The following is a 13,648-nucleotide window of genomic DNA, read 5'->3' as shown; positions in this document are numbered from 1 at the left end:
ACCCCCTGGGATCACCGAGAAAACCCCTGGAAAACCCAGAAAACCCCCGGAAAACCCCTGGAAAACCCCCTGGGATCACCGAGAAACCCCGCAACACCCCTGGAAAAACTCCTGGGATCGCCAGAAAAACCCCTGGAAAACCCCCTGGGATTGTTGGAAAAACCCCTGGAAAAGCCCCTGGGATCTCCCAGTCCCAGTGCTCCCAGTCCCTCCCCATCCCTCCCAGTGCTCCCAGTCCCACCCAGTGCTCCCAGTCCCAGTCCCACCCAGTGCTCCCAGTCCCAGTCCCTCCCAGTTCCAGTGCTCCCAGTCACAGTCCCTCCCAGTGCTCCCAGTCCCAGTGCTCCCAGTGCTCCCAGTCCCATCCAGTCCCACCCAGTGCTCCCAGTGCTCCCAGTCCCATCCAGTCCCACCCAGTGCCATCCAGTGCTCCCAGTCCCAGTGCTCCCAGTCCCTCCCAGTGCTCCCAGTGCTCCCAGTGCCACCCACCACTTGCGCGTTGGTCTTGTTGAAGAAGGCCTCGGCGAAGACGGTCACCACGAAGATGTTGATGATGAAGGAGACGAAGAGCGCGATGCACGACTCGATGAAGAAATACTTGTTGGCCTCCCTCACCTCCCTCTTGTCCGCTCGGTTCACCTGCCGGGACTGGGGACAGGGGGGGACAGGGACAGGGACAGTGACAATGACACAGGGACAGGGACAAGGACAGGCACAGGAGGGGACAGGGACAGGAGGGGACAGGGATGGGATAGGGATGGGACAGGGACGGGGACAGGGACAGGGACAGGAGGGGACAGGGATGGGATAGGGATGGGACAGGGACGGGGACAGGGACAGGGACAGGAGGGGACAGGGACAGAGGGGACAGGGATGGGACAGGGATGGGGACAGGGACAGGAGGGGACAGGGACAGGAGGGGACAGGGATGGGATAGGGATGGGACAGGGACGGGGACAGGGACAGGGACAGGAGGGGACAGGGACAGAGGGGACAGGGATGGGACAGGGATGGGGACAGGGACAGGAGGGGACAGGGACAGTGACAATGACACAGGGACAGGAACAAGGACAGGCACAGGAGGGGACAGGGATGGGGACAGGGACAATGACACAGGGACAGGGACAGAAATTCCTCGTCAACCCCGGGATCAGAGCTGGTGGTGGGACGCAGCTCCTGCCTGCCAAGGATCCCACACCGGCCTCAGGCTGGAAATGGGGCTCTGCTCTACTGCCAAAAGCTGGGGCAGTTTTCTTCTGCTAAATGAGTGATTTTCTCCTGTTAATTGGGCAGTTTCCTTCATTAATTGGAGCTTTCTCCTGTTAATTGGGCAGTTATCTTCTGTTAAATGGACAGTTTTTTTCTGTTCATTCGACTGTTTTCTTTATCTCTTCCACAACCAATCCTCCCTCATCTCTAGATCTCTGCTGTTTATGGGCCATTAATTAATTATCTTGTGTTCATGGGCCATTAATTATTAATTATATTCTGTTCATGGGCCATTAATCATTAATTATCTTCTGTTCATGGCCACTGAGTGTCCCTGCATGGCTGAGAAAATTCCATCATCCCACTGGGAGCTGCTCCGCCCAGGGGAGGAGCCGAGAATTCCTACTTGGATATAATCCGAGATTTGGAGCAACAGACAGCCTTAACCCACTAAATTCCATAAAAACCCAGCTTTTTTCCCACTAAATTAAAAAAAAAACCCAGCTTTCTTCCCCCTGCATTCCCGGAGGAGCCCAGGCCCATCTCCCCCAGCCCTGGAGCTCCAAGGAAAACTCCCCCTTGTGCAGGATCTGCTCCAGCAGAAGCACAGCTGGCACTGCAGGAGGCTGAGCCCCCCTGGGATGGGGCTGAGCCCCCCTGGGATGGGGCTGAGCCCCCTGGGATGGTGCTGAGCCCCCTGGGATGGGGCTGAGCCCCCCTGGGATGGGGCTGAACCCCCCTGGGATGGGGCTGAGCCCCCCTGGGATGGGGCTGAGCCACCTGGGATGGGGCTGAGCCCCCTGGGATGGGGCTGAACCCCCCTGGGATGGGGCTGAGCCCCCCTGGGATGGGGCTGAGCCCCCCTGGGATGGGGCTGAACCCCCCTGGGATGGGGCTGAACCCCCCTGGGATGGAGCTGAGCCCCCTGGGATGGGGCTGAGCCCCCTGGGATGGGGCTGAGCCCCTCCCTGACCCACAGGGGCCGGGGCTGCTCTGACTCTGGCAGGGCTGTTTTCTATTGCTGCTTTTTAAATTTTATTTTTATTTTCCTCCCTAATAAAGAACTGTTATTCCTGCTCCCATATCTCTGCCTGAGAGCCCCTCCATTTCAAATTTATAACAATTCAGGAGGGGTTTACATTTTCCCTTTCAGGGGAGGTTCCTGCCTCCCTCAGCAGATGTGGGTCTCAGATTCAAAGAAAGAAACTGAGAGTTTCTAGCCAGGCAAAAAGCCTGGGAAAGAATGCAAATAATCCTTTCTCTCTCTTGTTTTCCACATTGTTTATAGTTCAGTTCTATCCCTGTGCGTCAAGCACTCTGCACCAACGCTGTGGGTTTGTTTTCACTTCAGGACCGATGGATTTGGTCCTTGTGGGGCTCTGTATAAATGAGCAGGGTATTTTGAATATATAAATGAGCGGGGTATTTTGAACGTATAAATGAGCGGGGTATTTTGAATGTATAAATGAGCGGGGTATTTTGAACGTATAAATGAGTGGTGTATTTTGAACGTATAAATGAGCGGGGTATTTTGAATTTATAAAAGAGCGGAGTATTTTGAATGTATAAATGAGTGGTGTATTTTGAATGTATAAATGAGCGGGGTATTTTGAATTTATAAAAGAGCAGGGTATTTTGAACGTATAAAAGAGCGGGGTATTTTGAACGTATAAATGAGCAGGGTATTTTGAACGTAAAAAAGAGCAGGGCATTTTGAATATATAAAAGAGCAGGGTATTTTGAACGTATAAATGAGTGGTGTATTTTGAATGTATAAATGAGCGGGGTATTTTGAATTTATAAAAGAGCAGGGTATTTTGAATATATAAAAGAGCAGGGTATTTTGAACGTATAAAAGAGCAGGGTATTTTGAATTTATAAAAGAGCGGGGTATTTTGAATATATAAAAGAGCGGGGTATTTTGAATGTATAAATGAGCAGGGTATTTTGAATTTATAAAAGAGCAGGGTATTTTGAATATATAAAAGAGCGGGGTATTTTGAACGTATAAATGAGTGGTGTATTTTGAATAAATGGGAATTTTACCCTCAGCAGCCTCCTGAGTCACGTCTCCTCGTTCCCGCCCTGCCTCGACAGCGACAAGCAGCCACCCACCTTTCCAAGCCCAGCCACCCACCGGGGCTCCTCCGGGTGCGTTTCCCGAGCCCGGGGTGCCCCCCTGGCTCACCTTGACCAGGGCGGAGTGCAGGTACATGTTGTGGGGCATGATGACGGCGCCCACGATGCCCACGGCCTGCTCCAGCTGCGGCGTGCCGCAGTCCTGGCAGTAGGGGATGAAGAGTCCCTGCAGCAGCTTCTCCTGGCTGGGCTTCACCGTGATGTACTGGGCACAGAACAGGGAAACGGGCTGTTGGGGTGCTCCAGACAAAAGCCACGGCGCACACTCGAAGCTCCTTCGTTTGGAGTGCCCGTCCCTGTTTTTTGGTGCTGCTCTGGCACGGGGTTGGGATCACGGCGCTGAACCGTGGCGTTGGTAAGGAGTGGAAAAGGTTTCCCAGGATGGAAAAACCTCCGGGATCAGTGGGTTCAGCACTGACCATGTCCATGCCCCCATGGTTTTTAAACTCCTGGGGACTGGGACTCCCTCCCTGCCCTGCCTGTGCCAGTGTGCCAGGCAGGAATTCTCCCAGGATCCAACCTCAGCCTCCCCATGGAGAACATCTCCTCTCATCCCGTCACCTGGGAGCAGAGCCCAAACCCCACCTGGCTGTTTCCCCTCCTGCCAGGGACTTGGAGAGCAAGAAGATCCCCCTTGTCAGAACTCAAAACGTCCCTCAGACATTCTTGGAGGTTTCAGACTTTGCTCAGAAGCATTTTAGACCCTGGCAGGCAGCTGGAAACAGCTGAGATTTTGGGTTTGAGCCATGGAACGAGTTACCAACTTTGGAGGAAGAACAAGAAGTCACAAAAGTGTAGATATTAAAGTAGAAGTAGTTACAAAGTAGAGGGGAAAATTTTTTAGTATTGTACAGGGGGGTTTTAGCACCTGTCCAGGGGGGTTTTACTTTGTACATGGGGGTCAGAAGTTTTAAGATGGAGGAAAGTGGGCTGATCCTGTTCTTCCTCCTTCTTCTTCCTCCCCTCCATGTTCTTGGTGATTGGTTTAGAGTAGAAAAGCACAAATTAATATAGGTAGTAGGTATTGGGGGGAAACTGTAAACATGGAAGAAGAAGAAGAAAAGAAAAGAAGAAAAGAAGAAGAAAAAAAGAAGAAGAAGAAGAAGAAGAAGAAGAAGAAAATAAGAAGGAGAAGAAGAAGAAGAAGAAGAAGAAGAAGAGGAAGAAGAAGGAGAGAGAAGGAGTCAGAGAGGATGTCAGGGTGTGTGTGTGCCTCTGTCTGAGCTCTCAGCAAACCCCAGCAGCTCCAGAAGAAAATCTTTTCGATAACTCGCAATAAACTGCCTTGAGACCCAACAACAGAGACTGCAGAGCCTTTCTTTGGAAGCTCGGGTTGGAGGAGAGACTTTTCCACCACACGGAGCCCCTGAACAGGCCGGGGGTTCCGACACCCCCTGAGCCTCCTTTTCTCCAGGCTGAGCCCCTCCCCACCTCCCTCAGCCCTTCCCCACCTCCCTCACCCTTCCCCACCTCCCTCAGCCCCTCCCCACCTCCCTCAGCCCCTCCCCACCTCCCTCACCCTTCCCCACCTCCCTCAGCCCTTCCCCACCTCCCTCACCCTTCCCCACCTCCCTCACCCTTCCCCACCTCCCTCAGCCCTTCCCCACCTCCCTCAGCCCCTCCCCACCTCCCTCAGCCCCTCCCCACCTCCCTCACCCTTCCCCACCTCCCTCAGCCCTTCCCCACCTCCCTCAGCCCCTCCCCACCTCCCTCAGCCCCTCCCCACCTCCCTCACCCTTCCCCACCTCCCTCACCCTTCCCCACCTCCCTCAGCCCCTCCCCACCTCCCTCAGCCCTTCCCCACCTCCCTCAGCTCCCTCACCCTTCCCCACCTCCCTCAGCCCCTCCCCACCTCCCTCAGCCCCTCCCCACCTCCCTCACCCTTCCCCACCTCCCTCAGCCCCTCCCCACCTCCCTCAGCCCCTCCCCACCTCCCTCAGCCCCTCCCCAGCTCCCTCAGCCCTTCCCCACCTCCCTCAGCCCCTCCCCAGCCCCGCTCCTGGCTCTGGCCACCCTGCAGCCGGTACCTCATATCCAAAGGTCAGGGCCATGACGGTGATGAGGAGCCCGAAAAACGCCTCGAGCTTCCTCAGGCCTGCAGGGAGGAGAAGTCCCGTCGTCACCGCGCCCGATCCCAACTTCTGCCCCCAAAAACCCGACGGGAATTACCGTATTTGTCCAGGAAGAGGAACACGAAGGTGTCGGCGATGGTGATGAGCACTCCCCCCCAGAGAGGGATCCTGCGGGTGACAGCGGGGTCAGCGCCCACCCACAGCTCCACATCCCTTTTGTTTTGGGTTTTTTTGGGGTGGAGCTGCCTGGCTCGGGGCTCTCCAGGGCCTGAGCAGGACAAGGGGCCGCAGGGGCTGAGGGGCACAGCGGGAGGACGTCACCTCCCCACCCGTGGCCAGCAGAAGTCAGACCCACACGGGCTCTCCCGGGGCAGATGGATTCCTGTGGGATGTGTCCCCGGGTGCCTCACACAGGAAAAGAAAGTTTCCACAAAGATCCTGGGATTAATGATGTTTTTTTGGGATTTAAAACCTGCGGGAGCGTTTTGTCCGACGAAGGAAAAGAAAGAATGTGAGGATGGAGGTCAAGGATGAAGAGACAGAGAAACACTCTGCTACCTGCTTCAAGAAAATGAAATATTCAGAGCAAGATTAGGCACGTGCTGCCCAAACTACTGAGCCACGTGTTCATCAGGCTGTAAAATGTTGCACCAAATGTAAAATATTGCACCAAATGTAAAATGTTGCACCAAATGTAAAATGTTGCACCAAATGTAAAATGTTGCAGCACTGTCCGAATGAAATCAAAGGTAAAAGAGATGGAATCAAAGGTAAAACAAATGAAATTAAAGATATAAAGGTAAAACAAATGAAATCAAAGGTAAAACAAGTTAAATCAAAGATACAGAGAAAGGTAAAACAAATGAAATCAAAGGTAAAACAAACGAAATCAGAGATACAGAGAAAGGTAAAACAAATGAAATCAAAGATAAAACAAATGAAATCAAAGGTAAAACAAATGAAATCAAAGATACAGAGAAAGGTAAAACAAATGAAATCAAAGGCAAAACAAATCAAATCAAATGTAAAACAAATCAAAGGTAAAACAAATAAAATCAAAGATACAGAGAAAGGTAAAACAAATAAAATCAAAGATACAGAGAAAGGTAAAACAAATGAAATCCAAGATACAGAGAAAGGCGCCGATCTGGGGGAATTCTGGGTGCTGATTTGGGGGAATTCAGGGCTCTGATTTGGGGGGATTCAGGGCTCTGATCTGGGGGAATTCAGGGCTCTGATCTGGGGGAATTCAGGGCTCTGATCTGGGGGAATTCAGGGCGCCGATTTGGGGGGATTCTGGGTGCTGATTTGGGGGGATTCAGGGCGCCGATTTGGGGGGATTCTGGGTGCTGATTTGGGGGAATTAAGGGTGCTGATCTGGGGGAATTCAGGGCTCTGATCCGGGGGGATTCAGGGCTCTGATTTGGGGGGATTCAGGGTGCTGATCTGGGGGAATTCAGGGCTCTGATCTGGGGGAATTCAGGGCGCCGATTTGGGGGGATTCTGGGTGCTGATTTGGGAGGATTCTGGGTGCTGATTTGGGGGGATCCAGGGCGCCGATTTGGGGGGATTCAGGGCGCCGATTTGGGGGGATTCTGGGTGCTGATTTGGGGGAATCTGGGGGGATTCTGGGTGCTGATTTGGGGGGATTCAGGGCGCCGATCCGGGGGGATTCAGGGCGCCGATCCGGGGGGATTCAGGGCTCTGATTTGGGGGGATTCAGGGCGCCGATCCGGGGGGATTCAGGGTGCTGATTTGGGGGGATTCAGGGCTCTGATCTGGGGGAATTCAGGGCTCTGATCTGGGGGGATTCAGGGCTCTGATTTGGGGGAATTCAGGGCTCTGATTTGGGGGGATTCAGGGCGCTGATTTGGGGGGATTCACAGGAAAAAAGGCGTTTTTGGCCCAGTCCCCACTCACCTGCCCATGGAGAGCAGGTTGATGGCGATGGCGGAGCCGATGACCTCCTGCATGTCGGAGCCGATGATGGCCAGCTCCACCATGAGCCACAGGATGAGCCGAGGGACCTGCGGAGGAACGCCCCGCGCCGTGAGAAACGGGGAAAAATGGGGGAGAACGGGGAATAACGGGGAAAACGGGAATAACGGGGAAAAACGGGGGAGAGGGGGAATAACGGGGAAAAACGGGGAATAACGGGGGAAAACAAACAGGGAAACACGGGGAAAAACAGGGAAAAACAAACAGGGAAAAACGGGGGAAAACAAACAAGGAAAAACAGGGAAAAACAAACAGGGAAAACTGGGGAAAAATGGGGGAAAATGGGGAAGAACGGGGGGAAACGGGGGAAAACGGGGGAAAACGGGGGAAAACGGGGGAAAACGGGGGAAAACGGGGGAAAACGGGGGAAAACGGGGGAAAACGGGGGAAAACGGGGGAAAACGGGGGAAACAGGGAATAATGGGGAATAACGGGGGAAAACAAACAGGGAAACATGGGGAAAAACAGGGAAAAACAAACAGGGAAAAACGTGAAAAAACAAACAAGGAAAAACAGGGAAAAACAAACAGGGAAAACTGGGGGAAAATGGGGGAAAATGGGGAAGAACGGGGGGAAACGGGGGGAAACGGGGGAAAACGGGGGAAAACGGGGGAAAACGGGGGAAAACGGGGGAAAACGGGGGAAAACAAACAGGGAAAACAAACAGGGAAAACAAACAGGGAAAAACGGAGAAAAACGGGGGAAAAATGGGGAAGAACGGGGGAAAACGGGGGAAAAACGGGGGAAAAACGGGGGAAAAACGGGGAAAAACAAACAGGGAAAAATGGGGAAAAACAAACAGGGAAAGCAGAGAAAAATGGGGAAAAACGGGGAAAAACAGGGAAAAACAAACAGGGAAAAATGGGGGAAAATGGGGGAAAACGGGAAAAAACAGGGAAAAACAAACAGGGAAAAACGGGGAAAAACAAACAGGGAAAACAGAGAAAAATGGGGAAGAACGGGGAAGAACGGGGAAAAATGGGGAAAAATGGGGAAAAACAAACAGGGAAAACCAGGGAAAAATGGGGAAAAACGGGGAAAAAAGTGGGAAACTGGGGAAAAACGGGGTAAACCAGGGAAAACCAGGGAAAAACTTCCTCTCCCGGGGGGCTGTGGTGGTGCTGGAGCAGGAGCGGGGCCGGGCCCGTGCCCGCCGTGCCCCGCGGGTGACGTGCCCGCGGCGTGGCAACGCTGGGCAGGATCTGGGTCACCTGTGCCAGCCCAGCTCCCGCCCTGGGAGAGAAGTGGGGCGTCCGCAGGCGTGGGGAGACCGGGAGCGAGCGTGGGGACACATTCCAGGGACAGCGGTGCCCGCGTGGCAGGATGGGCAACACCCAAGGGCGCGGGGCGGGACGTCCCGAATGTCACCACGGCCCTGCCCAGGGCAGGTGGGACATCAAAATGTCACCACGGCCCTGCCCAGGGCAGGTGGGACATCAAAATGTCACCACAGCTACAGGGGTGGGACATCAAAATGTCCCCACAGCCCTGCCCAGAGCAAATAGGACATCCAAAATGTCACCACAGCCCTGCCCAGGGCAGGTGGGACATCAAAATGTCCCCACAGCCCTGCCCACAGCAAATAGGACATCCAAAATGTCCCCACAGCCCTGCCTGCAGCAGATGGGACATCAAAATGTCCCCACAGCCCTGCCCAGGGCAGATGGGACATCAAAATGTCACCACGGCCCTGCCCAGGGCAGATGGGACATCCAAAATGTCCCCACAGCCCTGCCCAGAGCAGATGGGACATCAAAATGTCCCCACAGCCCTGCCCACAGCAAATAGGACATCCAAAATGTCACCACGGCCTGCCCGCAGCAGATGGGACATCAAAATGTCACCACAGCCACAGGGATGGGACGTCCCAAATTTCCCCACAGCCCTTCCCAGGGCACAGGGGACATCCCAAATGTCACCACAACCCTGCCCAGGGCACAGGGGACATCCCAGATGTCCCCACAGCCCTTCCATCCCAGATGTCCCCACAGCCCTTCCATCCCAGATGTCCCCACAGCCCTGCCCAGGCCAGCCTCACTCATCATCAGCAGATCTTCCTTACGCAAAGCCCAGAAATTCCCACTGAGGGCGTGGAGCAAGCAGGAAATGCCCTGACCCAAAGGGGGCTGTGATCCAGAGGATTGCTCCTCTCCTGAACTCCCTGGCATTGTTCAGCTCCGCTGCGCTGGCCGGAGCCGAAATCCCACGTTTCACTCCTGGCTGGGAAATGCCAACGTGCCCCGGCCACCGGGAGACCCCAGAGCCCACCCACGGGCCCCCAGGGATCCCCAGGGATCCTCAGGGATCCTCAGGACACCACTGGGGACGCCGGGGGTCACTGTGGGGGTCACCCTGGGGGTCACCCTGGGGGTCACCTGCCTTCTGCTCCCACCCCCAGGACTGTCCCCAGCCCCCTGTGGCACCCCTCAGGACCAGGGGAGGGTCACCCACCCACCCCAGATCCCCTGAGCACCCAGAGGAGTGTCCCCCACCCACGCCAGCCCCCCTCCGCATCTGGGGCAGTGTCACCCAGGTCCCCTGAGGACCCGGGGCAGTGTCACCCACCCACCCTGAGCACCTGGGGGAGTGTCACTCATCCCCCTGAGCACCCAGGGGAGTGTCACCCAGGTCCCCTGAGGACCCAGAGGAGTGTCCCCCACCCACCCCAGCCCCCCTTTGCATCTGGGGCAGTGTCACCCAGGTCCCCTGAGGACCCAGGGGGTGTCACCCACCCACCCTGAGAACCTGGGGAAGTGTCACCCACCCACCCCAGTCCCCTGAGGACCCAGGGGGTGTCACCCACCCACCCTGAGAACCTGGGGGAGTGTCACTCATCCCCCTGAGCACCCAGGGGAGTGTCCCCCACCCACCCCACCCACCCCGGGGGTGTCCCCCCCAGCACCCACCTTCTGGTACTGGCGGTGGCACACCTCGGCCAGGTGCAGCCCGGTGACCACGCCCAGCCTCGCCGCCAGCCGCTGCAGCAGCAGCCCGATGACGGTGGCCAGCAGCAGCACCCACAGCAGCTGGGGGACACGGGGGACACCGGTGGGCTTGGGGGGCCCCGGCACCCCCAAACCCACAGCACTGCGCTGCCCCAAACCCACAGGATTGGGGTTGTTGAGGCTGAGACCCCAGAGCTGCCGTGGGGCGGATCCAAGGAACCCAAATCCTGCTGCTCCCCCTCGTCTCTGGGGTGCTCCCAGCCCCCCTGGGATTTGGGGGGACCCTGCTCCCACCTTGAAGCCCTGTGGGATTTGGGGGGACCCTGCTCCCACCTTGAAGCCCCCTGGGATTTGGGGTGACCCTGCTCCCACCTTGAAGCCCTGTGGGATTTGGGGGGACCCTGCTCCCACCTTGAAGCCCTGTGGGATTTGGGGGGACCCTGCTCCCACCTTGAAGCCCCCTGGGATTCGGGGTGACCCTGCTCCCACCTTGAAGCCCCTGTGGGATTTGGGGTGACCCTGCTCCCACCTTGAAGCCCCCTGGGATTTGGGGGGGCCCTGCTCCCACCTTGAAGCCCCCTGGGATTTGGGGGGACCCTGCTCCCACCTTGAAGCCCCCTGGGATTTGGGGTGACCCTGCTCCCACCTTGAAGCCCCTGTGGGATTTGGGGGGACCCTGCTCCCACCTTGAAGCCCTGTGGGATTTGGGGTGACCCTGCTCCCACCTTGAAGCCCCCTGGGATTTGGGGTGACCCTGCTCCCACCTTGAAGCCCCCTGGGATTTGGGGGGACCCTGCTCCCACCTTGAAGCCCGCCACAGCCCCGGACTGCAGGTCGGACTCGATGTTGCCGGGGTCCAGGTAGGCGATGCTCATCAGGAACCCCGGCCCCGTGAACGCCCACAGCTTGCGGAAGCTGAAGCAGGAGTGCTGCAGGAGGGCAGAGAAATTCATTAATTCATTAATTCATTCGTTAATTCCCTGGCTGACAGCCCAGGCAGGGGCTCAGCCTGCTCCTTAACCCCCACCCCAAATCCCGTGGCGTTGGGAAGGATGGATAAATAGAATTATTCACAATACAGCCAGGATGAAAACAATCCCTCCTGCTGGCTGGACAACGCCCTTACCTACAGATAAATCCAAAAGTCAAATGGATTGTTCCATCTCAAGCCCCAAAATGTTCATCCCACACCTGTAACCCTCCCCTGAAGCATCAGGAGTCTGTGACCCCATTGGCCCAAGTCTTGTTCCAGCCCACCTTGAAGCCCCCTGATAAGGGGTCTCCGAGGGGCCGGACGCCCTTTTAGACCTTCCCCCTTCTTACAACATCCCCCCTCTTGGATCTTCCACCCTCTTGGAAATTCCACCCTCTTGGAAATTCCACCCTCTTGGATCTTCTCCCCTCTTGGATCTTCTCCTCTATTGGAACTTCCCCCCTCTTGGATCTTCTCCTCTATTGGATCTTCCCCCCTCTTGGATCTTCTCCTCTCTTGGATCTTCTCCCCTCATGGATTTTCTCCTCTCTTGGATCTTCCACCCTCTTGGATCTTCTCCTCTCTTGGATCTTCCCCCTCTTGGATCTTCTCCTCTCTTGGATCTTCCCCCCTCTTCGATCTTCTCCTCTCTTGGATCTTCCACCCTCTTGGATCTTCTCCTCTCTTGGATCTTCTCCTCTCTTGGATCTTCCACCCTCTCCTGGAGCATCCTCTTGTCTCTCCCCTCCCCATCCCCTCAGGCCTCGCCCCGTGCTGCTCTGGCAGCTCCATCAAGACCTTTCTCCATCCCTAACAAACCTGATATTCCAAGAGCAGCCTGCAGAGATCTCTGGTCTCCATCCACCCAACCCATCCTGGAGCCCGGCGCTCCCCACGCCGCGGGGCTGTGAAACCCAACTCTTCCCTAATCTCATCCCAAAATTCCTGCCGGGTCCTCGGCCCCACCCCAAAGGCAGGGGGGTGAGGGGGTTTAGGCCCAGGGCTAGGACAGCCACGGTGGGGCTGGTGGGACCCCAGGGGGAGGCAGGAGCCTCCCCTGAGGGCAGCGAGACTGGGGGGACAGGGACAGAGGGACAGGGGGACAGAGAGATAGAGGGACAGGGGGACAGAGGGACAGGGGGACAGAGGGACAGAGGGACAGAGGGACAGAGAGATAGAGGGACAGGGGGACAGGGGGACAGAGGGACAGAGGGACAGAGGGACAGGGACAGAGGGACAGGGGGACAGAGAGATAGAGGGACAGGGGGACAGAGGGACAGGGGGACAGAGGGACAGAGGGACAGGGGGACAGGGGGACAGGGGGACAGGGGGACAGAGAGATAGAGGGACAGGGGGACAGAGGGACAGGGGGACAGAGGGACAGGGGGACAGGGGGACAGAGGGACAGGGGGACAGGGGGACAGAGGGACAGGGGGACAGAGGGACAGGGGGACAGAGGGACAGAGGGGACAGAGGGGACAGAGGGGACAGAGGGACAGGGGGACAGAGGGACAGGGGGACAGAGGGACAGGGGGACAGGGGGACAGAGGGACAGGAGGACAGGGGGACAGAGGGACAGGGACAGAGGGACAGGGGGACAGGGGGACAGAGGGACAGGGACAGAGGGACAGGGGGACAGGGGGACAGGGGGACAGGGGGACAGAGGGACAGGGACAGAGGGACAGGGGGACAGGGGGACAGAGAGATAGAGGGACAGGGGGACAGGGGACAGAGGGGACAGAGGGGACAGAGGGACAGGGGGACAGGGGGACAGGGGGACAGGGGGACAGAGGGACAGGGACAGAGGGACAGGGGGACAGAGAGATAGAGAGATAGAGGGACGGGGGACAGAGGGGACAGAGGGGACAGCTCAGAGGGAACAGCGTCACGAGGCCAGCCACATCTCCTGCTCCCTGATAAGGGGACAAAGAGCCCGGACCCCTCCCTGAGCTGTGCAAGGCCTTTCTCTGCTCTTTGGCTGCTCCAAGCGGGAGCCAAATCCCGTGGGATCAATCATTAACCCCCCCACATCCCCCAAAGCACGGCCAGCCCTGCCCCTCTCCCAGCTCCGTTCCCGGCTCAGCCCGGCCGGGGAACCGGGCCCGTGGCAATGGCTCTGGTGGGTGCCTGGGCCAGGTTCTCCCCAGCAGGTTCCCCACTCACCGTCTCATCCTCGGGGATGGGGATCTTGCTGTCGAAGTAGGTGCTGAAGGGCTCCCCGTCGTCGGCGGCGGGGGGCTGCAGGGGGCTCCTGCTGCTGGAGATGGTGCTGACCACCCCCCCGAGCCCCCCGGCCTCGTCCTCTGCAGGGA

At 57.0% G+C, this 13,648-nt stretch overlaps 1 protein-coding gene across 5 annotated transcripts in view; it reads right to left on the bottom strand.

Moving 5' to 3' along the window:
* LOC110481537 (natural resistance-associated macrophage protein 2-like) overlaps positions 1–13,648 on the bottom strand; it is a 45,394-nt gene that overhangs the window by 19,150 nt on the left and 12,596 nt on the right. For all 5 annotated transcript variants that reach the window (XM_077788627.2, XM_085562926.1, XM_085562923.1 and 2 more), the window contains 8 exons: positions 13,500–13,639; positions 11,167–11,292; positions 10,325–10,444; positions 7,341–7,447; positions 5,518–5,588; positions 5,376–5,443; positions 3,398–3,553; positions 490–648 (listed from right to left, as the gene is read on the bottom strand). In XM_077788627.2, the coding sequence (XP_077644753.2) occupies positions 490–648; positions 3,398–3,553; positions 5,376–5,443; positions 5,518–5,588; positions 7,341–7,447; positions 10,325–10,444; positions 11,167–11,292; positions 13,500–13,639 (947 nt within the window). The remainder of the gene's footprint in view (positions 1–489; positions 649–3,397; positions 3,554–5,375; positions 5,444–5,517; positions 5,589–7,340; positions 7,448–10,324; positions 10,445–11,166; positions 11,293–13,499; positions 13,640–13,648) is intronic.

This window comes from Lonchura striata, chromosome 29, assembly GCF_050655825.1.
Source record: "Lonchura striata isolate lonStrDom1 chromosome 29, ASM5065582v1, whole genome shotgun sequence".
NCBI classification, from domain to species: domain Eukaryota; kingdom Metazoa; phylum Chordata; class Aves; order Passeriformes; family Estrildidae; genus Lonchura; species Lonchura striata.
Note: the sequence above shows the minus strand (reverse complement) of the source record. Positions and strands in the feature narration are given on the sequence as shown.